This window comes from Macaca nemestrina, chromosome 17 (assembly GCF_043159975.1).
Source record: "Macaca nemestrina isolate mMacNem1 chromosome 17, mMacNem.hap1, whole genome shotgun sequence".
In the NCBI taxonomy this organism is placed as follows: Eukaryota; Metazoa; Chordata; class Mammalia; order Primates; family Cercopithecidae; genus Macaca; species Macaca nemestrina.
Genome location: NC_092141.1, coordinates 572,632 through 600,187, shown reverse-complemented (window position 1 = coordinate 600,187; position 27,556 = coordinate 572,632). Strand labels below are relative to the sequence as shown.

The window sequence follows — 27,556 nt, the reverse complement described above, 5'->3', positions numbered from 1 at the left end:
TCCAGCCACAACCGTTTAGGAAATGCTAGCGATTAGCCATTGTTATGGTAATTAAAATTCCCTGGGAACAGCTGGGCGAATATCCATTCGTATCTGCAGTCAGATTGGCCGTGAGCTGAAACGGTGATGCACACCCCCGAGCAGGGAGAGCAGCAGCACCAGGAGCATGTACTGCTGCCGGACGCCCCGGCCACTGCCATGGCGGCTGTAGGTCTTTTCTCATTAAATGGCATTTTCAAGGCTGGCTGCTTTGCCGGCCTTATCACAGCAAACCACACGTGGGGAGCCGAGTAGGGTTTTGCAGAATTGCCCAGCTTCTCCAGAAAGGAACTGATTTTCAATCTGGGGGATGGCCTGGGGTGGGGCGGGGGTTAATTCCCTCAAGGGCTTTTCCTGCCACTGTTCCCTGTGGGGAGCGGGCTGGGGAGGGGCAGGTGCGGATGCCAGACAGCGGTGATGGGCCCAGCTGCACAGAGCAGAAGTCACGTGATTAAGGCTCCCGTGGTGTGTTTTTCAGAGTGGGGGCGGGCCGCGAGGAGAGAGAAGGCCTGTGGGTTTGCATAGATTGGCCTGGCGGGGGGGTTGCAGCTCAGAGCTCAGCCCAGCTGGGGTCGTTTGCACCTCACCTCACCAGACCTGCTCTCCCACGCGGAAGGCATTTTCCAAAATACTGACAATGTGTTTTGTGCACGTCCGCGCGGGTGCACCTCCCCTACTGGCTGATACACCTGTGTGCTCCGGTCCCCGATGCTAGGACTTAGGAACTGCTGCTCCTCATGCTGGTCCAGATCACCGGCCACGCTGGGTGGTCAGGGTGAGTCCTCAGACCTTCCCCCTGGACTACGCGACAGCACGAGAGAGTCGGAGCAGAGGCCCCGTTACGGTGGACTCAGGGAATGGCTGATCTGTCGGGTGCTCGAGGCTGATCCGTCGGGTGCTCAGGGACCTGCCCACAGATCCCCAGGGAGGAATGTGGCCTGCCCGGCCTGTGGGGTCCTTGCCCCTGCTGGGCGTAAATATCAGGGTGAATTGTACGCAGTCGATGGGCTTTTTTTATAGTTCAAAAATGATTGACTTAGCCGGCCGTGGTGGCGTGTTCCTGTGGACCGAGCTACTCGGGAGGCTGAGGTGGGAGGATTCCCTGAGCCCAGAGTGTCAAGGCTGCAGTGAGCCATGATCGTGCCACTGCACTCCAGCCTGGGCAATAGAGTGAGACCCTGTCTCAAAAAAAAAAAAAAAGGTTGACTACTCCCGAATGGCTGAGCACCAATGGCAGTTCAGCCTGATGCTTGGGGTCGTGTGATCTTTATCCGTCTTCCAAAAGAACTTCGCTGAGCAGCGATTTTCGAGTGGGGATGGGAGACAGACTGTTGCAGCAGGAGGCAAGGCTGAGGCACGGGCTGGGGGCTCGGATATGCCAGGGGAGGCCAGGCAGCTAGGGAGGAGAGGCTGGGAGCACCCTGGGCAGTCAAGGAGGCTCACTGGGCTTTCCTCTCCACCAGCACACCCCCTCAAGCCCTTCCTCTTTATCCCTCTTTTAATCTGAAATAGGAAGTCCATTTGATTAATTACAGGAGCTTGGGTGAAACCCCCAGGCCTCTTCCCCAGGAAGGTGGCAGACTGTAGGTTGAGACGTGTTGCAGCAAACGACGCACAGCTGCCAACACAGCCATTCAGCCAGCGTTTACTGAACACCTACGATGTGTCAGGCGTGTGCTAGGAGCTTGAAGACGGTGGTGAGCAAGACGGCTGTGATGCTTCCTCCTGCTTGATGGGGCCTGGTGGGGGACAGATGACAACAGAAGGACCAGCCAACAGGTGGAAGCATCCCACGCACCTATCAACAGATGACAAAATGTGATCTATCCGTGCAGGGGAACGTTGCTCAGTCTCGGGAAGGAAGGACATTCTGATATAGGCTCCCGCATGCGTGAACCCTGAAGAAGTGATGCCGAGTGAAATAAGCAGCAAAAAAGGACAGACACCATGCAGCTCTCCTTATAGGACATGCATAGAGTAGTCATATTCCTAGGGACAGACAAGGACAGACACTGTGCAGCTCGCCTTATAGGACGAACATAGAATAGTCATATTCCTAGGGTCAGACAGCAGACTGGGGTGGCCAGGCCCAGGGCGACGGAGAGCTACTGCTTAGTGGTTACAGAGTTTCAGTTTTGCAAGATGAAGAGTTCTGGAGACGGATTGCACTTAGGGTGATACATTTTATGTTATGAATATTTTAACACAATGAAAACATTTAAAATGTTTTTAAAAGGACCATGCACACCCAGAGGCCAAACCCGTGGTCCATGGCTACAAAGGAGAAGCCCAGAAGGCCGTGAGGTGAGGACACGCTGGCACCGATGAGGTTACAGGAGGTTACAGTGTGCGGGAATGCAGCTCTGGGGCTTCTTAGTCTCTTCCCCTGACGCCTCACAACAGAGATGGCTCGGCCACGTTGCCACGTCACCCTGAGCATCAACCTGCCAGCTCCCCATTAAACAGCCTTGACTGGCTGGGTGTGAGGTGGGGGCAGCGCCCTCCGCCCCGAGGCCTGTCCTAGAGGTGGTAGGGCAGCTCCATTGTTCGCCCTGCGCCCGTCACTCCGGTGACACGTCCTGACGGACACCTCTCCCCAGGCCCACCGTGGTTCCGTGGGAAACGCCCCCCATCGGGGTCCACAGAGGAGGCCTTGGATTCCGCCAGGGAGCATACGCTGAGGTCCCCACCCTGAAAACACTCACTGGGGCCTCCTGGGAATGTGGCGTTTCCTCCTGGAGGGTGGCCTGACCGTGTCATCATCTGAACACACACAGTTCTCGACCCTGCCATCCCGCTCTGTGGAACACAGGCTGAGTATCATTAATCAGAAAACCCAAGGCTGAAATGCTCCAAAATCTAAAACTCTTTGAGTGTATGATGCTTCAAGAAATGCTCATTGGAGTATTTCCGATTTCGGATGCTGAACTGGTTAAGTATGATGCAGTTATTCTAAAATTCGAAAAAAGTCAAAATCAGAAGCACTTCTGTCCCAAGCATTTTGGAAAAGGGCAAAATCATCCCGCATTTCCTAAGGGCAATGACCGAAAACTGGCCCGATGCGGTGGGTACAGGCTGACGGCCGCGGTGGGTACGGGTGATGGCAGCGGTGGGTATGGGTGAGGGACACGGTGGGTATGGGGTGAGGGACGCGGTGGGTACGGGTGAGGGACGCGGTGGGTGTGGGGTGAGGGACGCGGTGGGTACGGGTGAGGGACGCGGTGGGTACGGGTGAGGGACGCGGTGGGTGTGGGGTGAGGGACGCGGTGGGTACGGGTGAGGGACGCGGTGGGTACGGGTGAGGGACGCGGTGGGTACGGGTGAGGGACGCGGTGGGTACGGGTGAGGGACGCGGTGGGTGTGGGGTGAGGGACGCGGTGGGTGTGGGGTGAGGGACGCGGTGGGTACGGGGTGATGGACGCGGTGGGTACGGGTGACGGATGCGGTGGGTGTGGGGTGACGGCTGTGGTGGGTACGGGTGAGGGACGCGGTGGGTATGGGGTGAGGGACGCGGTGGGTGTGGGGTGAGGGACGCGGTGGGTACGGGTGACGGATGCGGTGGGTATGGGGTGAGGGACGTGGTGGGTGCGGGGTGAGGGACGCGGTGGGTACGGGTGAGGGACGCGGTGGGTATGGGGTGAGGAATGAGATTGGAAACACAGGTCCCTCGGTGGGGCGCTGGATTAATTAAGTTTAATAAATTCAAACTGTGGAACAATTAGAAATGATGATGGAGAAATTATGAATCCGGAGCGACGGCGTGATGTGTAGTCAGGTGTTGAGGGGCGGGAGCAGGTGGCATCTACATTAGCCCAGTTTTCAAACAAACAGTTTGCCCAGCCAGGGTGTGAGGAACTTCCCACCGCCACACTCCACAGGGCCGTCTGTGGGCAGTGATGTAATAGGTGGCCTAGTTTCATTTTGCTTTTTTGTTATTGTGCTCATTTTGTGTGCTAGGTATGTATTTTTCAGGAAGATAAAAAAAGGGAGAGGCTCATGCTTGTAATCCCAGCACTTTGGGAGGCTGAGGTGGGCAGATGGCTTGAGCCCAGGAGTTTGAGACCAGCCTGGGCAGCATGGTGAAACCCCATCTCTACAAACAATACAAAGTTAGCTGGGTGTGTTGGCGCGCACCACCTACAGTCCCAGCTCCTCAGGAGGGTGAGGTGGGAGGATCCCCTGAGCCTGGGGCGGGGAAGGCTGTGGCGAGCCGATCGCACCACTGCACTCCAGCCTGGGTGACAGAGCGAGACCCGGTCTCAAAATAAAAATAAAAATAAAAATAAAAAAGAGAAAGCTTTCGTGGCGGGTGGGGGAGACAGTGCGGTGTGCGGTTCAAAGCCTGCACAGGCCTCGCCGTCCACAGATGGCTCTTAAGGGCTTGCTTCATTGGTGTCCCCTGGCCCAGCCCACGGCGGAGGACAGGGGGGCGGCGCACTCAGGGCAGGATGGGCAGAGCCTTTGCTCATCAGTGGGAGGCTCAGCGAGCCCTTTGCCGGCACCCGTGGCCCCCGTGACCTCTCGGACTTGGGCACCTGCTCTAATGAGCCTCGCAGGAGCTCTCCAGACACGGGGTGGCCTTGGTGGCTGCTGTGTGTTTGTTTCTTCCTCCTGTCGGGCAGTCCCCTCCGCTCTGGGGTCCTGCCTGTAGGACACTAAGAGTTCACACTGACGTCCGACCCACTGAGGATTTATTCATCTGTAGTTTAGTGAGCATCTGCTTTGCGTCTGTAAACTGTTGGGTGAGACTCTGGGGCCTTCCGTGTGGAGTAGAGGCCCATGGAATGGTGTGCTGGTCTTGGGGAAATTGCTGAACTTGTTGGAGCCTCAGTTTCCCCACCTGAAAGGTGGAGATAATAACCAAGCTTCTTTGAACCCTGTAATCACCACATGCTTCTGGGAAGGGGGGAGGAGACTGGCTACTTTCGCACTTTGTGGATTTTTAGGCCACGTGCCTTCGTTACCCATTCGGATAAATATGTGTTGTAGGAAGGATTCGGGATATCAGAAAGGGTTTTCCAAAGCGGGTGCCACGAAGCATCCATCCCACCAGACAGGCTCAGGCCGTTCAACAACCACACAAAAGCAGGCCCTTCGCACAGCGTGGCTGGGAAGGCCAGTGAGGGATTCACGCCAGGGACCTCGTCTGGACTTGGCCGTCCGTGCCTGGTACTCTGAGCAGAAGGAGGTGCCCACAGCCCACTCGGCGGTGCAGACGCACATCACTCTATGAGTGGACGGTCAGTGCTGCTCAGTTAGGTGCGGAGTCTATGCAGACCCATTACTACGGTCGAGTTTCTCTAGGAACCATCCGGGCAGATTTTGGGTAGAGAGCACGGTGTGTTCTTTTGCCCCTGGGATGACCCTGTGCACCTGAGCTTAGTAAAGGCTCTGAGAAGTCCCGCAGCGGTGGAGCCCAGTCAAGGCTCTGAGAAGTCCCGCAGCGGTGGAGCCCAGTCAAGGCTCTGAGAGTTCCCGCAGCGGTGGAGCCTAATAAAGGCTCTGAGAGTTCCCGCAGCGGTGGAGCCTAATAAAGGCTCTGAGAGTTCCCGCAGCGGTGGAGCCTAATAAAGGCTCTGAGAGTTCCCGCAGCGGTGGAGCCTAATAAAGGCTCTGAGAAGTCCCGCAGCGGTGGAGCCTAATAAAGGCTCTGAGAGTTCCCGCAGCGGTGGAGCCTAATAAAGGCTCTGAGAAGTCCCGCAGCGGTGGAGCCTAATAAAGGCTCTGAGAGTTCCCGCAGCGGTGGAGCCTAATAAAGGCTCTGAGAGTTCCCGCAGCGGTGGAGCCCAGTCAAGGCTCTGAGAAGTCCCGCAGCGGTGGAGCCTAATAAAGGCTCTGAGAGTTCCCGCAGCGGTGGAGCCTAATAAAGGCTCTGAGAGTTCCCGCAGCGGTGGAGCCCAGTCAAGGCTCTGAGAAGTCCCGCAGCGGTGGAGCCTAATAAAGGCTCTGAGAGTTCCCGCAGCGGTGGAGCCTAATAAAGGCTCTGAGAGTTCCCGCAGCGGTGGAGCCTAATAAAGGCTCTGAGAGTTCCCGCAGCGGTGGAGCCTAGTAAAGGCTCTGAGAGTTCCCGCAGCCGTGGAGCCTAGTAAAGGCTCTGAGAGTTCCCGCAGCCGTGGAGCCTAGTAAAGGCTCTGAGAGTTCCCGCAGCGGTGGAGCCTAATAAAGGCTCTGAGAGTTCCCGCAGCGGTGGAGCCTAGTAAAGGCTCTGAGAGTTCCCGCAGCCGTGGAGCCCAGTTAAGGCTCTGAGAAGTCCCGCAGCGGTGGAGCCCAGTCAAGGCTCTGAGAAGTCCCGCAGCGGTGGAGCCCAGTCAAGGCTCTGAGAAGTCCCGCAGCGGTGGAGCCTAATAAAGGCTCTGAGTTCCCGCAGCGGTGGAGCCTAATAAAGGCTCTGAGAGTTCCCGCAGCGGTGGAGCCTAATAAAGGCTCTGAGAGTTCCCGCAGCGGTGGAGCCTAGTAAAGGCTCTGAGAGTTCCCGCAGCGGTGGAGCCTAGTAAAGGCTCTGAGGGTTCCCGCAGCGGTGGAGCCTAGTAAAGGCTCTGAGGGTTCCCGCAGCGGTGGAGCCTAGTAAAGGCTCTGAGAGTTCCCGCAGCGGTGGAGCTTGGTTTAACCTAGTACTTTTCAAGTGTATGTGATTAGAAAACTTTTTTGGTTTTTTTTGGCCTGGCTCTTGTTAATATCCCATAGTATTAATGTGCAGAGGAAGTTTGGGGGGTGGGAAGCAATGTCTCAGAATCAGGTGGACTCTGGTCTTCTGGTTTTAAATTCTTCTAGTAGGGAATTGACCCACCGGTGATAAAGCTGTTTGTGTTTGCCAGGTGGGAGGAGGGGGTGGCAGTGGTGCCCATGGGCCTCTCCTCTGTGGAGAGGCTGCTCTGTGCCTGGCACTGACCCTTGAGGCTTCATGGTTATTCTTGGGCCTGATCCTCAAGTCCTCTCTGTGAGATAAGCCTTGCTCCTGTGTTTGCCTAACGATGAAGAAACCGAGGGCCAGGGAGGTCAGTGTTTCCAGATCATACCGGTGCTGGGCGCCGGACCCCGGATTCAAATTCAGGACGTCAGCTCGGAACCTTGGCCTGCCCTTCTCTGAGAAGGGTCATGTCAGTTGAGGTTTTTGCAAAGTGTTCGTTTACAGGCTCCCACGCCTCCTGACTAAATACCCTGAATTTATGTCCTTCATCAGAAAAGAGACTACACAGCATGTGGTGCTTTCTGAAGGAGGCATTAAAAATTTAGGGACCTTAACTCAGTGGCTGCTCTGAATTCCAATCAGTGGCTCCCTCTGAGACGCAGACCTTTCTGCTCCTGTGGGAGAGGCTGTCCCATGTGAGAAGCCTCAGAGAAGAGCTTCCAAGGGCTGTGATGTGGCCCAGCCCGGCTCTCCCTCCAGCCTCTGTTGGTCCCCCCTGGAGCCCTGAGCAGAAGGGACAGGAAGGAGGCAGGCAGGTGGCATCTTGTGAACACCTTCTGGGTGCCGTTTGCTCTGCTGAGCACTTCCAACTTTCTCAGAAGCTATCACATTTAATCAATTTAATCAATAAGGAAACTTAGGCTCAGAGAGGTTAAGTAACTCTCTCAAAGCCACACAGCGAGTGTGGAAGCTGCCATTGATCCAGCCTTGCTTCCAGGGACAGCAGGAGTGGGGAGCCTGGGTGTCCAAGCCGGGGGTGGTGGAGGAACAGAGGGACCCCTCAGAGCCCAAGGGGTTGTGCGTCCCAGACCAGAGCACCTCCCGCCCTTTGAGTTCAGGGTGGGCATCCCTGGATTCCTGGGGCTCTGCCCGCCTTTGGGGATGTCTGGCCAGGTTTAGGGTGACTCCTCACCACTTCCCAGGGCAGTGATAAAGGGATGCTTTGCACCTGCTTGGGCCCTGGCGGGCACCCTCTGACCCATCTGGCTCTCGGAGTTCCTGGGGGACCACATGCGGTCAAGAGGGGCTCCTGGGAGGCTCAGGACCCAAGGAGGACGGAACTGAGGCAGGAAAGAGGGTGGAAAGTCAGTGGCTGTGCCCTGGGGGCAGCCCGAACAAGCCTGGAGCTTTGTGGCCACTTCTGAGCCCCTCTCCCAAGAGACGGTGACAAACACGGCAAGGGGGTGACTCGACGAGAGGGGACTTGGGACAGCTGAGGAACCGTGGGTGTTGTCCTTGAGAAGCTGGGGGTCTGGGCGTGGCATGAGGAGAGCTGAGGGCTGGGGAGGTGTCTGCAGGACCTCGCGGCTGGGAGGGTCCGTCCCGTGCAGCCCTGTGCCTCGGGCCAGCAAGAGAAGGTGCCCGGGAGGTCAGCTGGCGGGAAGGAAGTGCCAGTCACTGGCAGATCTAGTGGAAACTCAGCAGTGCCTGGTGGCTTGTGGGCTTCCTGTCACTAGGAGTTTTCCAGCAGGAGCCGGACAGGCCTGGGGATGGGCAGGGGTCTGACTAGGCAATCTCTAGGATCCCGCGTTGTGGAGGAGACAGACGGCAACAGTGGTCAGTTTTCATAAACATTTCTCACATGCCGGGCCCGTACGGAGGTCCCTGCTCTGCAAGAGAAACAGGAGGACGTGGACTTGTCTTCAAAGCAAGCGTAGACCCAGGTGCAGTGGTCCCAGCTGCTGAGGAGGCTGAGGCAGGAGGACCGCGTGAGCCCAGGAGGTGGAGGCTGCATCACTGCACTCCAGCCTGGGCAACAGAGCAAGTCCTCAACTCTAAAATAAGGGAGAGAAAGAGGTAGAGAAAGAAGGTTTGGGGAGTTCATGGGACTTAGCTCCTGGTTGTCCTGAGTCCTGGGAAGGTGAGTGACAGCCCAGCCCATCAGCCGGGGAGGGCAGAGCCAGCGCTCCCGCTCCCACTCTGCGCCTAGCTCTGCGCGTCCTGCCTCCCGTCGTCTGGGCGAGGAGCAGGAGGGGAGACTCCTCTGAGTCCTGTGCCCCAAGCAGCTCTCTCCCCCACGCAGGTCTGGAAGAGGTCGGGGGCCTGGTTCTACAAAGGGCTCCCCAAGTATATCTTGCCCCTGAAGACCCCTGGCCGAGCTGATGACCCCCACGTCCGACCTTTGCCAGTGGAACCCGCAGAGCGAGAGCCCAGAGGCTCCGAGACCGGCCGCATCTACACGTGGGCCCGAGGAAGAGGTAAGTCCCCTCTGCGTGTCTCCCAGGACAGCCTGTAACGTCTGGGTCGTCAGGCAGCCCGGCAGATCGCAGGCACGAGGCCAGTCCCCCGGACCCTCCATCCATGTGGCTCATTCTGGTGACGCGTCCCTCCTCATGCCTTCTCCCGAGTGAGCAGCGGGGACCTCCAGCCGGTGATGTTCGCTCTGTGCAGGAGAGCGGCCGGAGGGCCCACGGGGGGCACCTTCACATACAAGTTCTGATCTGGGGGCGAGGGTGCCGTGAGCGGCGCTCTGCATCTTCACAGAAGTGGGATGTCAATTGAGGTTTTTTGCGAAGTATAAAACTTGCATCCTTCCCAGGCGGGCCCTCACCCTCTCTTCCTGGCACTTGTCTTGTGTCTCAGTAAGGGAGGACTCCTGGCTTCCTGGCCCTGATGAGTAAGGTGACTTTGTGCCCAGTGCCCCCGGGCGGGCGTTCTGGTGGCGGCACTAAGGTGCGTGTGTCCCAGGCGGCCTCCCCACTTGGCAATGATGGTGGCACCTGGTTGTGGGCCGCTCTCCACAGTTTTCATGACGCTTTGATGTTTGTGGTTTTATTTTCAAAGTTCCTGTCTCACAACAGGCTCGGAAGGTGGACAGGGTGGTTATTTAATGACTGTGTTTTATAGACGGGTGTACCTGTGGCTCAGAGGAGAGGAGGGACTCTCTCAGCAGGCGTGTGGCCGAGCTGGGATCCAAGGGCAGGCTCTCGCCCTCTCTGGTGTCCGGGTCCTCTTGCTCTGAAGTGTTCACGTTTCAGCTGAATACTTGGAGTCTGAGGGTCTTAGATGAGACAGGCAGAGCGGGGACGGAGGCTCATTCGGATCATGGCTCATCTTGGAGGAATGGACCTGGGACAATAGACCTGGTGGCTGCTGCTCAGGGACTGTGGAACATCTTGGTCTTTGGTTGTGACCTGATGTCTGACCATCTTTATGTCATTCGGGCTTTTTTTTTTGCTACAACAGTAATGCGTGTTTAGCACAAACATGTGAAAGTTGTCCAGTGACGTATGTAGAAGTACAAATCCCTCATCCCTGGACCTCCCAGGTAGATCGGCATCTGTGCCGTGGCGTGCAGCCTGCAGGCCGTTTGTCCTCAGCACCCCGGTGCCCTCGTAGCAGCCGCTCCTCGCTGGTCCTACCGGACGCCGTGGACGCCTCTGCGGCTGTGAATTCAGCCCGCGACATCGCTGCCATGCACAGACTTCTGTGGGAACCGTGGGATGCAGTGCAGTGTAGACCGGGCAGGCGGCAGGTCCCTCAGGAGGAGGGGTGCAGGCCTGGCTGGGACACTGGCCTGAGGGGCACCATGGCCGCCCAGCCTGGAACTGAGTGTCCGATTGGCTGGGGAAGGGGCATCCTCCACCTGGTGCCTCTGCCTGCCACCCTCGGAGCCCCGGCTCTCTCTGCTGAGCCCTGACGTTTGTCCACGTCCCGCAGACAGTGGGAGCAGAAGCTGGTGGACACCTGCGGGTTTAAAATGCTGCTTGGAGCCCGTAGAGCAGGGGAGGCTGAAGGCATGTGGGGCAGCTGCAGCCTACGCCCCCCTTCCAGAGCTGTCACCGCCCCGGCTGCTCCAAGTCAGGGCACACGCACACGGTCACACCTACATACACACATCCATATAGACACTCACACACCCCCCCCACACACACATCCACATCCACATCCACACACCCTCACACCCACACACACACACATCCACATCCACACACCCTCACACACACACACACACTGACATCCACATCCACACACCCTCACACCCACACACACACATCCACATCCACACACCCTCACACCCACACACACACTGACATCCACATCCACACACCCTCACACCTACACACACACTGACATCCACATCCACACACCCTCACACCCACACACACACTGACATCCACATCCACACACCCTCACACCCACACACACACATCCACATCCACACACCCTCACACCCACACACACACTGACATCCACATCCACAAACGCTCGCTCACACCTACACACACACATCCACACACCCTCACACCCACACACACACTGACATCCACATCCACACACCCTCACACCCACACACACAAACATCCACATCCACACACCCTCACACCCACACACACACATCCACATCCACACACCCTCACACCCACACACACACATCCACATCCACACACCCTCACACCCACACACACTGACATCCACATCCACACACCCTCACACCCACACACACACTGACATCCACATCCACACACCCTCACACCCACACACACACTGACATCCACATCCACACACCCTCACACCCACACACACACATCCACATCCACACACCCTCACACCCACACACACACTGACATCCACATCCACAAACGCTCGCTCACACCTACACACACACATCCACACACCCTCACACCCACACACACACTGACATCCACATCCACACACCCTCACACCCACACACACAAACATCCACATCCACACACCCTCACACCCACACACACAAACATCCACATCCACACACCCTCACACCCACACACACACTGACATCCACATGCACACACGCTCGCTCACACCTACACACACACATCCACATCCACACACCCTCACACCCACACACACACTGACATCCACATCCACAAACGCTCGCTCACACCTACACACACACACACATCCACATCCACACACCCTCACACCTACACACACACACACAAACATCCACATCCACACACCCTCACACCCACACACACATCCACATCCACACACCCTCACACCCACACACACATCCACATCCACACACCCTCACACCCACACACACATCCACATCCACACACCCTCACACCCACACACACATCCACATCCACACACGCTCACACCCACACACACACTGACATCCACATCCACAAACGCTCGCTCACACCTACACACACACACACATCCACATCCACACACCCTCACACCTACACACACACACAAACATCCACATCCACACACCCTAACACCTACACACACACACAAACATCCACATCCACACACCCTCACACCCACACACACACTGACATCCACATCCACACACGCTCGCTCACACCCACACCCACACAAACATCCACATCCACACACCCTCACACCCACACACACACTGACATCCACATCCACACACCCTCACACCTACACACACGTCCACATCCACACATGCTCGCTCACACCTACACACACACAAACATCCACATCCACACACCCTCACACCCACACACACACACAAACATCCACATCCACACACCCTCACACCCACACACACACAAACATCCATATCCACACACCCTCACACCCACACACACACTGACATCCACATCCACACACCCTCACACCCACACACACACTGACATCCATATCCACACACGCTCGCTCACACCTACACACACACAAACATCCACATCCACACACCCTCACACCCACACACACACAAACATCCACATCCACACACCCTCACACCCACACACACATCCACATGCACACACACTGACATCCACATCCACACACGCTCGCTCACACCCACACACACACACGCATCCACATCCACACATGCTCACACCTACACACACATCCACCTTCACACACGCTCACACCCCACACACACTGACATCCACATCCCCACACGCTCACACCTACACACACACCCACATGCACACACAAGCTCACACACTCGCACTCACACACACATGCACACATTCACACGTGTGCACACACACTAGCTTTACACACACACTCCCATGCACATGAGCACGCCCTGGGGAGGAGCAGAGCCCCTCCCCTCAGCCACGCAGATTGGCCTTTTAATTTCATGGCGAGGCGGGCAGGGGCCCTCACTCTTGCAACAGACACTGTTTATTAACTGACTTTGCACAGAGGCCAGGCCGGACAATGCAGAGGCTCCCTTGTGTGAACTTGTGATGCCTCCAAGCGACTGCAAACCCCCTCAGGACCCTCCGTGCCAGGCTCTGTGCCACGCACATCGCGGCCCTGTGGTTGTCCAGTGACCCATGTGATGTGTGTCAGCCCCCAGGCAGCAGGGTGGTCTGGGCTGGTGGCCAGGCTGCTCGTGGCAGCTCAGGAGGCATCTGTGGCCATGCATGGGTGGAGGGGGCACTGCCTGGGAGGCGGGAAGGAGGGAGATAGTTTCTGTGCCCAGAAGTCAAAGTGCCAGGTGTGCAGGGCGACTGCGGAGGACCACGCTTAGGGGATGCTCCGGGCCTGCCTCTGGCCTATTCCTGAGTGGCCGCGGTGTGCCCTCTGATTAGCCTGTGCCAAAGCCAAGGCGTGTGCCTTCTGACTGAATGGTGCCTTGGCCATCCCAGACCTGGCTGTGCACTTGCAGGGGTACACGGGGTGGCTGCTGGGTGCCTGTGGGAGGCCAGATGACCCTGCCCATCTGGAACTGTCAGCAGTCCTGAGCCTGGGGGTGGGGCAGAGGCCTGCCCGGGGACCGGCCCTGCCAGCCCTTCTGTGCATTTGTGTGATCCACAGGGCCTCACGATAAAGTCCTTGGCGGCCTTTGCAGGGGGCTCAGCCTTGCTTGCCTCTAGGAAGACCCCGTAAGCTGCCGGAGGCCGCTGCCTGACTGCCTTTCCTTCTCAGGCTGGTCTCACAGCTGTCAGGCTCCTGCAGAAGACGGCCCTCAGCGGGCAGTGCTGGGAGGCTGGCACGGGGACTGGGCCCGTCTGGTCTGCTGCTGACTGAGGACTCCACTGTTGTTTTTCTGCCCCTGAGAGTGGCATCCCTGCCACCACCCGCAGCCCCACCAGGCGGGCGCCCCGATGCCAGGCAGTAGCTGGGCTCAGGGCTGCAGCTGTGTGCCGCGTCAGAGCCCGTCCGACAAGCACAGCCCTCACGGCACCAGACTCAGCCCAAACTGTGCTCAAGTGGAAGCAGAGTGGCCAGCACTGAGGCGTGGTCCCCCAGCACCCTGGAAAGTCCAGGGGGGCAGCGCCGGGTCTGTCCTGAACAGGCCGATTCCTCAGCACGTGGCAGGGGGCAGGCACGGGATAGATACTTGTTACACGAGTGAGCAAATGAATGGACGAGCCGCCCACACACTCCCGAATGCCTGAAAGGCCTGCGGAGAGGTTTTCATTGAGGCCGGCCGGCTCCTCCGGGTCGGGGTCTGCTGGGAAGTCCCAGGAGATGCTCAGAGGCCGTGGAAACCTCCCTCTGCTCTCACCAGACGCTGTTCCTCCCGGGACACAGCATGGCCTCCTCCTGCCCCAGAGCCCCTGTCACTGGCCTGGAGCCCATCACAGCGCCAGCTCGCTCGCTCTCTCAGCCTCTCTCTAAGCCTCTTTGCCACCTCCATCCCTCTCTCTCTCTCTCTCCCCGCACTCCCTCCGTCTCCCCCCTCCCTTCCTCTCCCCCTCCCTCTCCCTCCCCCTCCCTCCCTCTCCCCCTCCCTCTCCCTCTCCTCCCCCTCCCTCCCTCTCCCTCTCCCTCTCCCTCTCCCTCCCTCTCCTCTCCCTCCCCCTCCTCCCCCTCCCTCCTCTCCCCTCCCTCTCCCCCTCCCTCTCCCCTCCCTCCCCCTCCCCCTCCGTCCCTCTCCCTCGCTCTCCCTCTCCCCCTCCCTCTCTCCCTCTCCTCCCTCTCCTCCTCCTCTCCCTCTCCCTCCCTCTCCCTCCCTCTCCCCCTCTCCCTCTCCCTCCCCCTCCCTCCCTCTCCCCCTCCCTCTCCCTCTCCCTCCCCTCTCCCTCTCCCTCCCCCTCCCTCTCCCCCTCCCTCTCCCCCTCCCTCTCCCCCTCCCTCTCCCTCCTCCCTCCTCCCTCCTCCCTCCCTCTCCCTCCTCCCTCCCTCTCCCTCTCCCTCTCCTCTCCCCCTCCCCCTCCCTCTCCCCCTCCCTCTCCCCCTCCCTCTCCTCCTCCCTCCTCCCTCCTCCCTCCCTCTCCCTCCTCCCTCCCTCTCCCTCTCCCTCTCCCTCTCCCCCTCCCCCTCCCTCTCCCCCTCCCTCTCCCTCCCTGTAACCCCCTCCCTCCCTCTCCCCCTCCCTCTCCCCCTCCCTCTCCCCCTCCCTCTCCCTCCTCTCCCCCTCCCTCTCCCTCCCTCTCCCCCTCCCTCTCCCTCCTTGTCACCCCCTCCCTCCCTCTCCCCCCACCCCCTCCCTCCCTCTCCCCCTCCCTCCCCCCCACATCCCTTAGGCTCATACACCTGCAGCTCCCAACTCCTTCAGCTTCTTCTCCCTGCATCCCAGCCCACCCCATTTGCTTTCTCATGCGCTGTTGGAAGAGGAAGGGTAACCAATGGACACTACAAGTCGTGAACTTTTCAACCCACAGAGCAATCAGGTGAAAAGCATTGATGTTGCTGAGGTGGGTTCCTTTGTCTTACTCCTTTAAGTATTTTTTGTTAATGTTTTTTCTTTTTCTTTTTGAGACGGTCTTGCTCTGCCACCCAGGCTGGAGGGCAGTGGTGTCATCTTGGCTCACTGCAACCTCCACCTCTCGGGTTCAAGCAATTCTCATGTCTTAGCCTCCTGAGAGTAGCTGAGATTACAGGCGTGCACCACCAAACCCGGCTAATATTTGTAATTTTAGTAGAGACGGGGTTTCACCATGTTGGCCAGGCTGGTCTCAAACCACAGTGCTGGGATTGCCAGCGTGAGCCACTGTGCCAGGACTTTCTTTGTTTATTTTTAATTACATAAGAATACATGACATATTTTAGCAAGTTAATTCAAAAGGTGTATGAAAAAGAAAAATGTCTTCTCCCTCCCCTCATCTCCAAACCCTTTCTCTGTGTTCCTACAAACCTGTACTTGATAAAGGGGTAGGGTTTTTTTTTTTGGCTTTTGTTTTAGCAATAAAAATAGGCTCTCACCCATCCCTCTGCATGGTGCTTTCTTCACTTAAAAGAATATCAGGAGCATCCCTCCAGGCCAACAGACACAGATTTTACATGTTCGTTTTCATGGCTGAGTAAAATCCCACAATACAGTGTATTATAATGTGATTAATCACCTATTGATGGACATGGAGATCAATTTCTAGTTTTTTTTTTTTTTACTTTTTTTTTTTTAAATTTTAGAGTCAGGGTATTGCCTGTCACCCAGGCTGGAGTGTCGTGGCGCAATCATGGCTCACTGCAGCCTTGACCTCCTGGGCTCATGTGATCCTCCTACCTCAGCACCCCCGGTAGCTGGGACTACAGGTGCACACTGTTGTACCCAGCAAACTTTTAAATTCGTATGTTTTTGTGGAGATGGACGTCTCACTATGTTGTCCAGGCTGGTCTCGAGATCCTGAGCTCAGGCTGTCCACCCACCTTGGCCTCCCAAAGTCCTGGAATTACAGGCACGAGCCACCATCCTTGGCCAACAAAGATGAATTTTTTTTTTTTTTTTTTTTTTTTTTTTGAGGTGGAGTCTCACTCTGTCACCAGGCTGGAGTGCAATGGTGCAATCTCGGCTCACTGCAACCTCTGCCTCCCAGGTTCAGACAATTCTCCTGCCTCAACCTCCTGAGTAGTTGGGACTACAGGCACGTTCCACCACGCCCAGCTAATTTTTTGTAATTTTAGTAGAGACGGGGTTTCACCATGTTAGCCAGGCTGGTCTCAATCTCCTGACCTCGTGATCTGCCAGCCTCAGCCTCCAAAGTGCTGGGATTACAGGTGTGAGCCACCGCGCCCGGCCTAAAATGATTTTTAAATATTCATAAGGACACAAGTGTTCACAGGAGCATTATAACCAAAGAGTGGCAACAACTCATACGTCCATCAACTGATGAATGGACAGAATGTGGCGTAATCACACAGTGGAACGTTATTCAGTCATAAAAAGGAGGGAAGGGCTGATCCACGCTGTAGCCTGGATGAACCTTGAAAACACCATGCAAAGTGAGCGAAGCCAGGGACAAAACGCCACGTGGTGTGTGATCCGATCTCGCGTATGCGAGCTGGCGGGAACAAACCAGTGCACAGAGGCAGAAGGTCGGTGGGTGGTGGCCAAGGCTTAGGGAGAACGGGGAGGGCAACGCGGGCACAGGGTTTCCCTCAGAGCTGATGGAAATGCTCTGAAACTAGATGGTGGTGGTTACACAAATGTGTGGCTACACGAAAAACCACTGGATTGTGTACTTTCTAGAGTTATATTTTATGGCATATAAATTATGTTTCAATTTTTAAAATTCGTAAGGTAGAGAATAGCTTAACAACAAAAACCATTTTTTTTTTTTTTGAGATGGAGTTTCGCTCTTGTCACCCAGGCTGGAGGGCAATGGTGCGATCTCAGCTCACTGCAACCTCCGCCTCCCGGGTTCAAGTGATTCTCCTGCCTCAACCTCCCGAGTAGCTGGGATTACAGGTGTGCACCACCATGCTTGGCTGATTTTGTATTTTTAGTAGAGACGGGATTTCGCCATGTTGGCCAGGCTGGTCTTGAACTCCTGACCTCAGGTGATCCACCCACCTTGGCCTCCCAAAGTGCTGGGATTGCAGGCGTGAGCCATCGCACCCGGCCAAAAAACACTTTTTAAGAATAGCAAGGGTAGGCTGGGTACACTGGCTCATGCCTGTAATCCCAGCACTTTGGGAGGCCAAGGTAGGAGGATTGCTTGAGTCAAGAGTTCAAGACTAGCCTGGGCAACATAAAGAGACACTGCCTCTACAGACAAATTTTTAAAACTTAGCTGGGTATGGTGGCACATACCTAGTCCCAGCTACTCAGGAGGCTAAGGTGGGAGGATCACTTGAGCCCAGGAGCTTGAAGCAGCAGTGAGCTGAGACGGCACCACTGCACTCCAGCCTGGGTGAAAGAGTGAGACCCGTGTCTCGCAAAAAACAAAACAGAATCGCAGGAGTAGTGGAAAGAACCGTCCGGCCACATTGTAAAGCTTTCTATAAAGTTACTGCATTCAGTAAGAACAGTATAGTATTGGCATCAGGACGAACAGAATATTTATTTGCAGAATTAATCAATAGACAAGTGGAATAGACAAGAATAGAGAAACGGTAGCCTGAGAATATATGGACGCCAGCCATGAGTTGCTTTTCAACTCAGTGAGAAGCTAACAGACCTGTCTTAAAATGGAGCTGGTGCAATGAGATTTCTTTCTCCTTCTAGGTGTATCCAGAAGCACATCACACATAGATAAGATCGAAATGTTAAAAATAACACAGTGAAAGTATTAGGGAAAGAGGAGACGTACTCCCGTCCTCTGTGTTACCTCAGGGAGAGCCAGCGGCTGCGCTGCAGACGCAGGACGGGTGCGCTGACTACCTGAGTTTGCTGCTCTCTCCCTCCCCTGGACGCTGGGTATTGATTCTGGCCGAGGATTTGCCTACACCCCCCCGGTGGGTCTCAGCAGGGCATCCCTTCTTTCCCCAGGAGGGGTCGGGGAACGGCATGGCCTGAGTCCCTGTTGGTACCTGGCCCCAGGGTCTGCCTCTGAGCAGTGTCTCTCCCCCTCCACCCGATCCCTGCCCACAGCGTGTGCTCTGCCCTGCCCTTCCTGGCACATCGTTGCGCGTATATGACAGCAGTAAAGTCAGCTTTTGCATATGCGACCTGTTCTCTTTGGTCCCCTGTGGTACATGAGGTGTAAACGGTGGCACCGGTGCTGCAGGTCCTGGGGTTGTGACACCGTTAGAGCTGGGCTCAGCCCCTCTGCAGGCTTCTTTCCTTCGAGCTGGATTCCTCCCCTATGCACAGAGAGAGAGCTGCTGGGGGTGGGACTTGAGAGTAGCCACACCAACCTGGCATATCTGAGTAGCGAGAGTACATCTTTTCCTGATAAAATACGGAGCTCAGAGGCAGGAGCGACGGCTTTGGTTCGGCAGCTCAGCGACGCCAGGACAGACGTCTTTGGAATTCTTCTGTTTCCCTCATGGTCGCAAGACGGGTGCTGCAGTTCCAGCTGTCACTGTAAAGAAGGGAAGGATAGAGGCGTGGCTGGAGGAGCAAGGCTGCTTGGAGTCGTTACGCTGGATTCTCAGATGGAACGTTCCTCGCCTCCGATGCTGAGGACAGTTAGCAGCCTCCAGAGCTGTGACCCAGCGGCACCGCTGCCTGGGTCGGCCCCAGAGGGAGTTAGTTCCTTCTTTTATTTTCTTCCCTCCCTCACTCCCTTCAAGACAGGGTTTCACTCCGTCACCCCGGCTGGAGTGCAGCGGCTCAGTCTCAGCAAACTGCACACTCAGCTTCCCGGGCTCGAGCAATCCTCCCACCTCCGCCTCCCCAGTAGCTGGCCGTGTGCTACCGCACCGGCTAATGATTTTGTATTTGCAGAGATGAGGTGCTTCCACGTTGCCCAGGCTGGTCTCGAACTCTTGAGCTCAAGGGATCCGCCCGGCTCAGCCTCCCAAAATTCTGGTGCTACAGGTGTGAGCCACCGCACCTGGCCTGCTGTGTCATTTCCGTCTGCCTTTCTCAACTGCGACCGAGTGCCTGACACCAGGGGCCTGAAGCCCGTGTTCAGAGGACTTTCTGGGACACGTGTCCTTCTCTCAGGTGGGAGCCAGGACCTCTGGATTCATGAGGTTTTACCATGTGGACCTCGGCCCGGGATCCTGGGGTATCTTCGAAAGCCTTGTCACTGGGCTGTGGCCTGGCCAGATGTGGGGAGGCCTTCCCACTTTGCCCAGCACCATAAAAAGCCCTGCTAACAGGGTGTAAATACCCATTTCCTCCTCACGTCCATGCCCTTAGAGAGGAACCAAAAAGCTCCCAGGCTGGGATACAGGCACCTCCGGCTGTGAGGCAAATTCCTTTTCCTTTCTCTGCTGAGGCCTGGGTCATCGTCCCTCCTCAGGCGTCTGTGCAGGAATCCTGCCGCCTCCCACCCTCTGTCCTTCCCCAGAGGGCAGCGCAGGCCTCCTGGGGGGCTTTGAACAGGGTGGCACACGGGTCCCTTCAAGGTCTGTCCCAGAACAGGGTGGCACACGGGGTCCCTTCACGGTCTGTCCCAGAACAGGGTGGCACACGGGGTCCCTTCACGGTCTCTTCCAGAAAAGCTCTTCCAGGCTTTGGATTTGTCCCAGATGAGGAATTTCAAGGAAAACGGGAGTTTCACGATCACTTCAGTGGCTCCTGTGATGTCAGACAGGTTTTAAAAATCCTAAACTGTGGTCCTTCTTGTGGTGGGGTGAACATAAACTTGAGGGTTCTGTGTGGGTTGGACAGTCTGGTTCAGCTCAGGCCACAGACGTTGACGGGGGCCGCCCTTCCCCGGTGAGCCCCCCACTAACCTGCCGCCCCCAGCCCACGCCCTCTACCTCTGTCTTCCTGGAAAAGCCGAGTCCCTCCGAGCTGTGCTGGCCCCAGCGCTCTGTGACTCACGGCCGTTAACACAACCGATGCTCAGAGCAGCCTCCAGGGCAGCTACAGACGGTGGAATTGACTGCTCATGATGGATGAGGAGGGGAAGCCTGGCCAGGGTCCTGTGGGCGGCCAGGCTGTGCCGAGAGGACCCGGGATCCCGGCTTCCAAATCCCATGCGTGCCCCGCCCGTGGCAGAAGCCGTGTGGAGTGAGGCTCTCGCTCGGTTCCCCACGGTCACTGGCTCTTTCTGTTCTGACTGTTGGGGGTTTTTGGTTGTGAGGATGACGGACCTGAGGAAGGTTCTCCCAGAAGCAGGGTGGGAGACGGAGGGCGGGAGGCGGAGGGCGGGAGGCGGAGGGCGGGAGGCGGAGGCTGGCGAGGCTGCAAGGAGACAGACGAGGGCTGAGCTGCTTCTACTTGTGCCAGCTCCATGCTCCCGATGCCCAGTCTGCAGCCTGCCCACCCTCCAAGCCAACACCTGCCCCGCCCCACCCCGCTCTCAGGACACCATGCCCATACTTGGGAGAAGCAGCGATTGGCCCAGTTATTTCTCTTCAGTGTTCGACAGTCAGACATAACGGACGGCGTCGCCGGCTAAGGCCACTTTTCCCAGACCAGAGCTGAGGCAGGGCAGGGACATTTAGGTTTCCTTGATCAACAGCCATCCAACCACAGAACTGGGTGTTTTGCATCTGACGGAGGAGTGAGCTCCTTGTCAATGGGAGCATTCAAGCCCAGAGGCAGGACATTAGAGTGGGGGTCCTGCGGGTCAGAAGCTATGAGAAGCTCACTGTGGGCTGGCACTGTGTGTCGAGTTATGCCCAGGTTGGGAGCAGAGCTGGCGCAGGGCGGGGCCTTCTGTGCTGCAAGATCAGGGAAGCCACGTGGCCCATGCAAGCTTCGAACCCGGGACCCGTCTTGTGAGTGCGGAGCCACCGCCGACCCAGGCTTCGGACCCGGGACCCGTCTTGTGAGTGCGGAGCCACCGCCGACCCAGGCTTCGGACCCGGGACCCGTCTTGTTTGTTAGTGCAGAGCTACCGCCGACCCGAGCTTCAGACCCGGGACCCGTCTTGTGAGTGCAGAGCCACTGCCGATGCGAGCTTCGGACCTGGGACCCGTTTTCTTAGTGCAGAGCCACCGCCGACCCAGGCTAATAAGCAGCCCTGTGGCTGCCGTGTTTCCATCAGACGCATATGCTGTTTCCTGACTTCTTCACGCGGCGAGCTATTTATACCAGCCCAGCCATTCATTCTTAATGAGGCGCAGTTGTGGATTGTAGAATGTTTTATTTTCAGACAGGATTGCTCACTGCCCAGAGCCAGCTGCTGCTGTACTGCCTTCCTTCTCTCTCTGTCCCTGAGAGATTTGCATTTTGAAAGCTCAGCCTCCCTCTCCTCACCCCCAGCCCACTCCCCACCCCAGTATTTTGCTAGCAGACTCTGGATTTGCCATTTCTGTCACATATACCAGCCACGGTATGTGAATTCCCCACAGCCTGCAGAGCAGCTGGGAGTGTGTGTTGTACACACCGGGCTGGGGGGCTGGAGCTTGCAGGAGGAGGCAGAACGGAGTAGGAAGGCCTCCCTGTCGGGAGGTGGTGCCGTCTGTCCTCAGGGACCAGACATTGCCTGTGTTATGGGCCACAGACTGGGGGAGCGGTGATTCAATCTGGCCTGCTGCTTAAAACTCATTGTCAACTTGTTTAAATGTGGAGAATTCTCATTTTTTAGCAAATGGAGCTCTGGCTTCTTTTGGGGAAATCAGAAGGTCTGCCGATACCTCCCTGCTGGGGGAGGTTGGTCAGGGTCAGTGGCCACTCCCCGCTCAGGAGGTTGGTCAGGGTCAGTGGCCACTGCCTGCTCGGGACGTTGGTCAGGGTCAGTGGCCGCTCCCCGCTCAGGGGAAGTTGGTTGGTCAGGGTCAGTGGCTGCTGCCCTCTCGGGAGGTTGGTCAGGGTAAGTAGCCGCTCCCCGCTCGGGGGAAGTTGGTTGGTCAGGGTCAGTGGCCGCTGCCCTCTCGGGAGGTTGGTCAGGGTCAGTGGCCGCTCCCCGCTCGGGAGGTTGGTCAGGGTCAGTGGCCACTCCCCGCTCGGGGGAAGTTGGTTGGTCAGGGTCAGTGGCTGCTCCCCGCTCGGGAGGTTAGTTGGTCAGGGTCAGTGGCCGCTCCCCGCTCGGGAGGTTGGTCACGGTAAGTAGCCACTCCCCGCTACAGTCTCCACCTGGCCCTATTATCTCTGACACCCTTTCAGCGTCTCCGTTGCAGTGTTTTTAAGAAGAAAGGGAAACCGTTCTTGTCACATGTCCCTATGAAAAGAGAGAAAAGAAGATAAACCAACAGGGACACCTGTTGCAAGAAAAATGGGCCTGCTTCTCTCAGAAGGGAAGGGTCCTCGTGTCCGGCTCACGTCACTCCCTGACCTTCGCACCTGGCCCGTGGAAGGCAGGGGCCTGACCAGGTCACGTCTGTGTGTCTGTTCTCCTAACCCTGACCCCTTGACCCTGCCCCTCGTGGCTGCTGTGATCATGGCGGCGGCTTTTTCAGCAGGGCTTACGGTCCCAGCCCCTGCAGGGCACGTGTTTTCTGGGGGCTCCTGGGCTGGACAGTCTTGGCGTTGGAAGCCCTTTTTCCTCTCTGGGTGTTGGTTCCCCCACGAGTAGACTGGATGAGGGGCTGGGACAGAGTCTGTTCTCTCCCAGCGTTCACGTCTTACAGGTCTGAATCCAAGGGAATGAAGCTTACGGAGGAATTCCAGGCAGCTGGTAGAGCAGGGGCTGATAAGGCAGCTCTCAGATCAGCCTCTGCTGGAAAGCCCAGCCCCATTTCCGCATCGGCCCCACCCTCTTTGCACACACGCGCACGGACAGGCGTGTGCTGCCAAACGAAATCCCGTCAGACCCCCCGGCACCCCCGCTGTGCTGGGATAAACGCTCACTAAGTGCCGTGAACTAACCGAAGCTTCCTGCCCAGGTCCTAGGCCCAGGAAGGCCTCTTATGCTCAATTAGCACCTTCTCCGTCTCATTCATTTTCCTCCCTGCATGGGTTCTCTGGTCCCAGGGAGCTGGAAGTACCTGGGATTTTTGAAATATAAAAAGCTAATAGAAGCCCACACACACACACACACACACACACACACCCCACCACACACACACACACCCACACACACCCACACACACCCACACACACCCACGCACACCCACACCCCCAATACACACGCACACACACGCGCACACACACACGCACACCCACACACACGCGCACACACACACCCCCACCCCCGCACACACGCGCGCACACACACCCCCACACACACACGCACACACCCACACACCCCCACACACACCCCCCACACACCCCAATACACACGCACACATACACACGCACACACACACGCACACATACACACGCACACATGCACACATGCGCACACGCACACACACACACACACACACACGCACACACGCGCACACACGCACTCACACACATGCACACATGCACGCGCACACACACACACACCCCCACACACCCACACACACCCCCCACACACGCACACACACCCCCACACATGCACACACACACCCCCACACACCCACACACACACCCACACACACATGTGCGCGTGCGCACACACACACGCACACACCCACACACACCCTCACACACACGCGCGCACACACACCCCCACACACATGCGCGCGCGCACACACCCACACACATGCACACACACACGCACGCACACACACACACACGCACACACACACACACGCCAGAAAGGACCGTTTAGAGACAAGGAAGGGGGGGTTGTCTGAACCACCTGAGAACCGCGCTGTAGGCCCCGTGTGGCACCTCGAAAGCCGCTGACTCAGATCTCCCTGGTGCAGGTCTGCTGTTTGGGTCAAGAAAACAAACAATCAAACAACGTCATAGACAGTCGTGTCTGTGGCTCTGGTCCAGCCAGACGTTTGGGGAGTGAATGTCGTCCATCCCAGCTGAGGCAGGGCGAGGGGAGGGGGTGACGCCGCGCTGCCCGAGGCCGCGGTGGGTCCCGCTGGGAGAGACACTGACAGTCGGCCTTGGTCTTCTCAGGCAGCTGCCATTCTGCCCGGCTCAGCTGAGGTCTGGGTACCATTTGCCCATCTGTCTGTGCAGGTAAAAGGGATGGGCTTTGGCCCTCGGTGCCGAGTAGTCAGATAAAAACGGCACCTGCAGCAGCCACCACAGATGACACAGTTGCTCGTTGCAGGCTGTGCTGGGCGCTGTGCATCTCTGTTATTTCGTGTCATCCCCCATCAACTTGTGATGGAGGCACTACTATTGTCCCATTTCACAGAAACTAAGCACCAGAGAGGTCAAATAATCTGCACCGTAGTCTCAGCATGGAAAGGCAGAGAAATACCCGCAGTGGTCAGGAAACCGCCCTTTCCGTGAATCTCCGGGGAATAGAGGCCCGGCCACATCTTGCATGACAATGTTTTGAAAGGGAAGGCCACACACGAATTTGTTTTGACCTTTGGAGCCCTTGGTTAAGCCAGACACAAGCTCGGTGATGATGGGCACGAATGGAGGGGCCACCCCCAGAACAGAAGTCTTGGGCACGAACGAGCTACTGTCGCTTTCCTCACCTGCTGCACCCGACGCCTTCCCCCACCCGCCCGTTGCGGGCCTCCTCGCTGGCTTAGAGATTGGTTTTCAAGAGAAGGCCCTCATCAGCCACACCACGGAAGTCAGGAGTGTGGCTGTCGCCTCTAATCTGCCCAAGACCCAGTGGCAGCCTTGGCTGACTGGTCGATCCCAGCTCCACGGTGACATCTGCGGGCCCCTTGCCCCTGTCTTAGCTGAACTGGGAGAGTGGAGCCCAGCCCCCAAGGGCCAGCCTCTGGCTTCCATTTGGTGTGCAGAGCTCCCGTGTGTGCCTGGCGTGTGTGCCTGGCGTGTGAAGCTGGCGTGTGAACCTGGTGTGTGAACCTGGCGTGTGTGCCCGGCATGTGTGCCCGGCGTGTGAACCTCTGGCCCATGCTAGGCCCTGCCTTGTGCAGTGAAGCACGTCCGTCTCCAGCCGCTCACTTGTCTCGGGGACTAAGTAAAGTGAATAAATGGGGGCCTCCCTGCCCCATCTGACTCTAGCGAAGGCCTAGGAGATAACCGCCCTGGCTCCGCTCAGCTCGCAGCCCTCTCCCATGACCTCCTGTCCGTCACAGGTGAAGCCTGGGCCTGCACGTGGAGCTGAGCTGATTCCTCGCTGGTGTCCGGAAGCAGCAGGGCCCTGGCCTGCACACAGGAAGCAGCGGGTGGGCCTCCCTGCCTGGCTTGCCCCTGGGGTAGACAGGAGGTCCAGGCAAAGCAGGCAGCCCACCCCGTACCTAAGCTCTGACCACAGACCCCGTGGGCCTGAGGAGGGACTGAGATTCAAGTCCAGGTGGGGGAAACTGAGGCACAAACCCAGAGGCCAAGAGAGCAGGGCCCTGAGGTTATGTGACAGACCTGGGGAGGGAAAGACGGAGATGGAGACGCGGAGATGCAGAGAGGCAGATCCTGGAGAGTGAGAGGAGCTGGCATAGACAGAAGGAGGAGCCAAGAGACACTCAGGAAGGCTCCGAACGCACAAAGACGCAGACACGGAGGGAAATGAAGACAAGAAATTCAGAGGCAGAGGGAGATTTTAGAAACATCAGCAAGAGGCCGGGTGCTATGGCTCACGCCTGTGATCCCAGCACTTTGGGAGGCCGAGGCAGGTGGATCACTTGAGCCCAGGAGTTCGAGACCAGCCTTGACAACATAGCAAGACCCTGTATCTATTAAAAAAAAAAAAAAAGCAAGAGAGGCAGAAAGAGATGAGGTGAAAGAACAGCGAAGGCCCAGACACACGCAGAGAAAGGCTGGAGTCAGGACACACACAGAAGCATGCCCTGCACCCGGCACAGTTGTGGGCAGGAGGCACGGACTTGCTGTGCTTCATCTCTGTCACAAACCAAAGCCGTCATCGTCCCTGACAGCACAGACCACACCCGACCCAGACCGGGCCATGTCCCCTGTATGCCTGAGCCTGGAGCCTTTCTCCTGAGCCAGCGGGACTGTCCTGGCCCCAGAGGAGTCCACTCCTGGCCTTTGCTTTTCCTGTTCTCTGCCCAGGATGCCTGGCACGCCCCAGCCTCAGCGTTTGTATATAAATCATACCCATCCTTTAATTCCACCTCTTCCAGGGAACCCTTTCTGACTGCCCCGTCCCTGAGGGGTCCACCGCCCTTCGCGTTCTCTCTGGAGGGAGCCGTTCTTATCTCCCGTCCGTCCGCCTTTCGTTCTGTCTGGAGCTCCTCAAGCGAGTGCAGGGACCACAAGATTTCAATGCTGGTGACCACATTGCTATTGATTTGCGGATTTGTCTTCATTATCCGGTGCCTCCTGTCTGTCTCTGGGCCTGAAGGAGGGAGTAAATGAAAATCGATGGTAAATGAATAAGCAAGCACAGGACAGCCTCCTCCACTCCCGAGGTCTGGATTCCCAGCCCCGGCTGTGCCCCGTTAGCTCCCGTGCCCGGGGCTGTCCTCAGGGGCCTTTCCGTGGCAGCCTGGACGGGGGACCGAGGAAGGGGGGCTCCCCGGGTGCCACGGCCTCTCCCGCCCTCTGAGGTAGTCCTGAGGCTGTCAGGCGTGGTCAGGTTGGCAGCCAGTGAACGGCCAGACGCACACCCGAATCTCCCGACTCCAGGGCCCCTGAGGGAGGGCGGGGCAGGCTCCGAGCCTCTTCCGGCTGCCCGTGGGCTCCTCCCTAAGAGGTCAGGCTCTCTGGGCCTCGGAGCCCCCTTGCTCCCTTTCCAGGCCCTGCAGGAGTTTCCAAACCCAAGGAAGAGCTTGTTTCCCCAGCCCTGCACCCGGCCCGGAGGTGGGTTTGGAAGAAGAGCTCCCCCGGGACCCACTCATCCGTGTCCATGGAAGCGGCCGCCTACAGCTCCTCCCCGTTCAGCTGCTTTGCCCAGGCTGAGGCTCCCGGCACCCGCTCCCCGAGTGTCCCTTTGGGGGAGGCTGGGAAAGGCGCCTGGCACCCCTGAGATTTCTCCCTCGTGGGTCAGAAGGGCTGCTCGCCCTGCTCTCATCCTGGGGGAAACC

The 27,556-nt window shown here is 57.5% G+C and overlaps 1 protein-coding gene and 1 long non-coding RNA gene across 22 annotated transcripts in view; one reads left to right on the top strand and one right to left on the bottom strand.

Annotated features, from left to right (window-relative positions):
* Window positions 1-27,556, top strand: part of LOC105471483 (rabphilin 3A like (without C2 domains)) — a 243,403-nt gene that overhangs the window by 172,025 nt on the left and 43,822 nt on the right. For all 21 annotated transcript variants that reach the window (XM_071082057.1, XM_071082061.1, XM_071082058.1 and 18 more), the window contains one exon: window positions 8,970-9,144. In XM_071082057.1, coding sequence (XP_070938158.1) covers window positions 8,970-9,144 — 175 coding nt within the window. The remainder of the gene's footprint in view (window positions 1-8,969; window positions 9,145-27,556) is intronic.
* Window positions 22,617-24,623, bottom strand: LOC139359410 (uncharacterized). Its single transcript, XR_011615301.1, has 3 exons — window positions 24,268-24,623; window positions 23,406-23,524; window positions 22,617-22,758 (listed from the first exon to the last, which is right to left on the bottom strand). It is a non-coding gene; the product is annotated as an uncharacterized lncRNA (long non-coding RNA).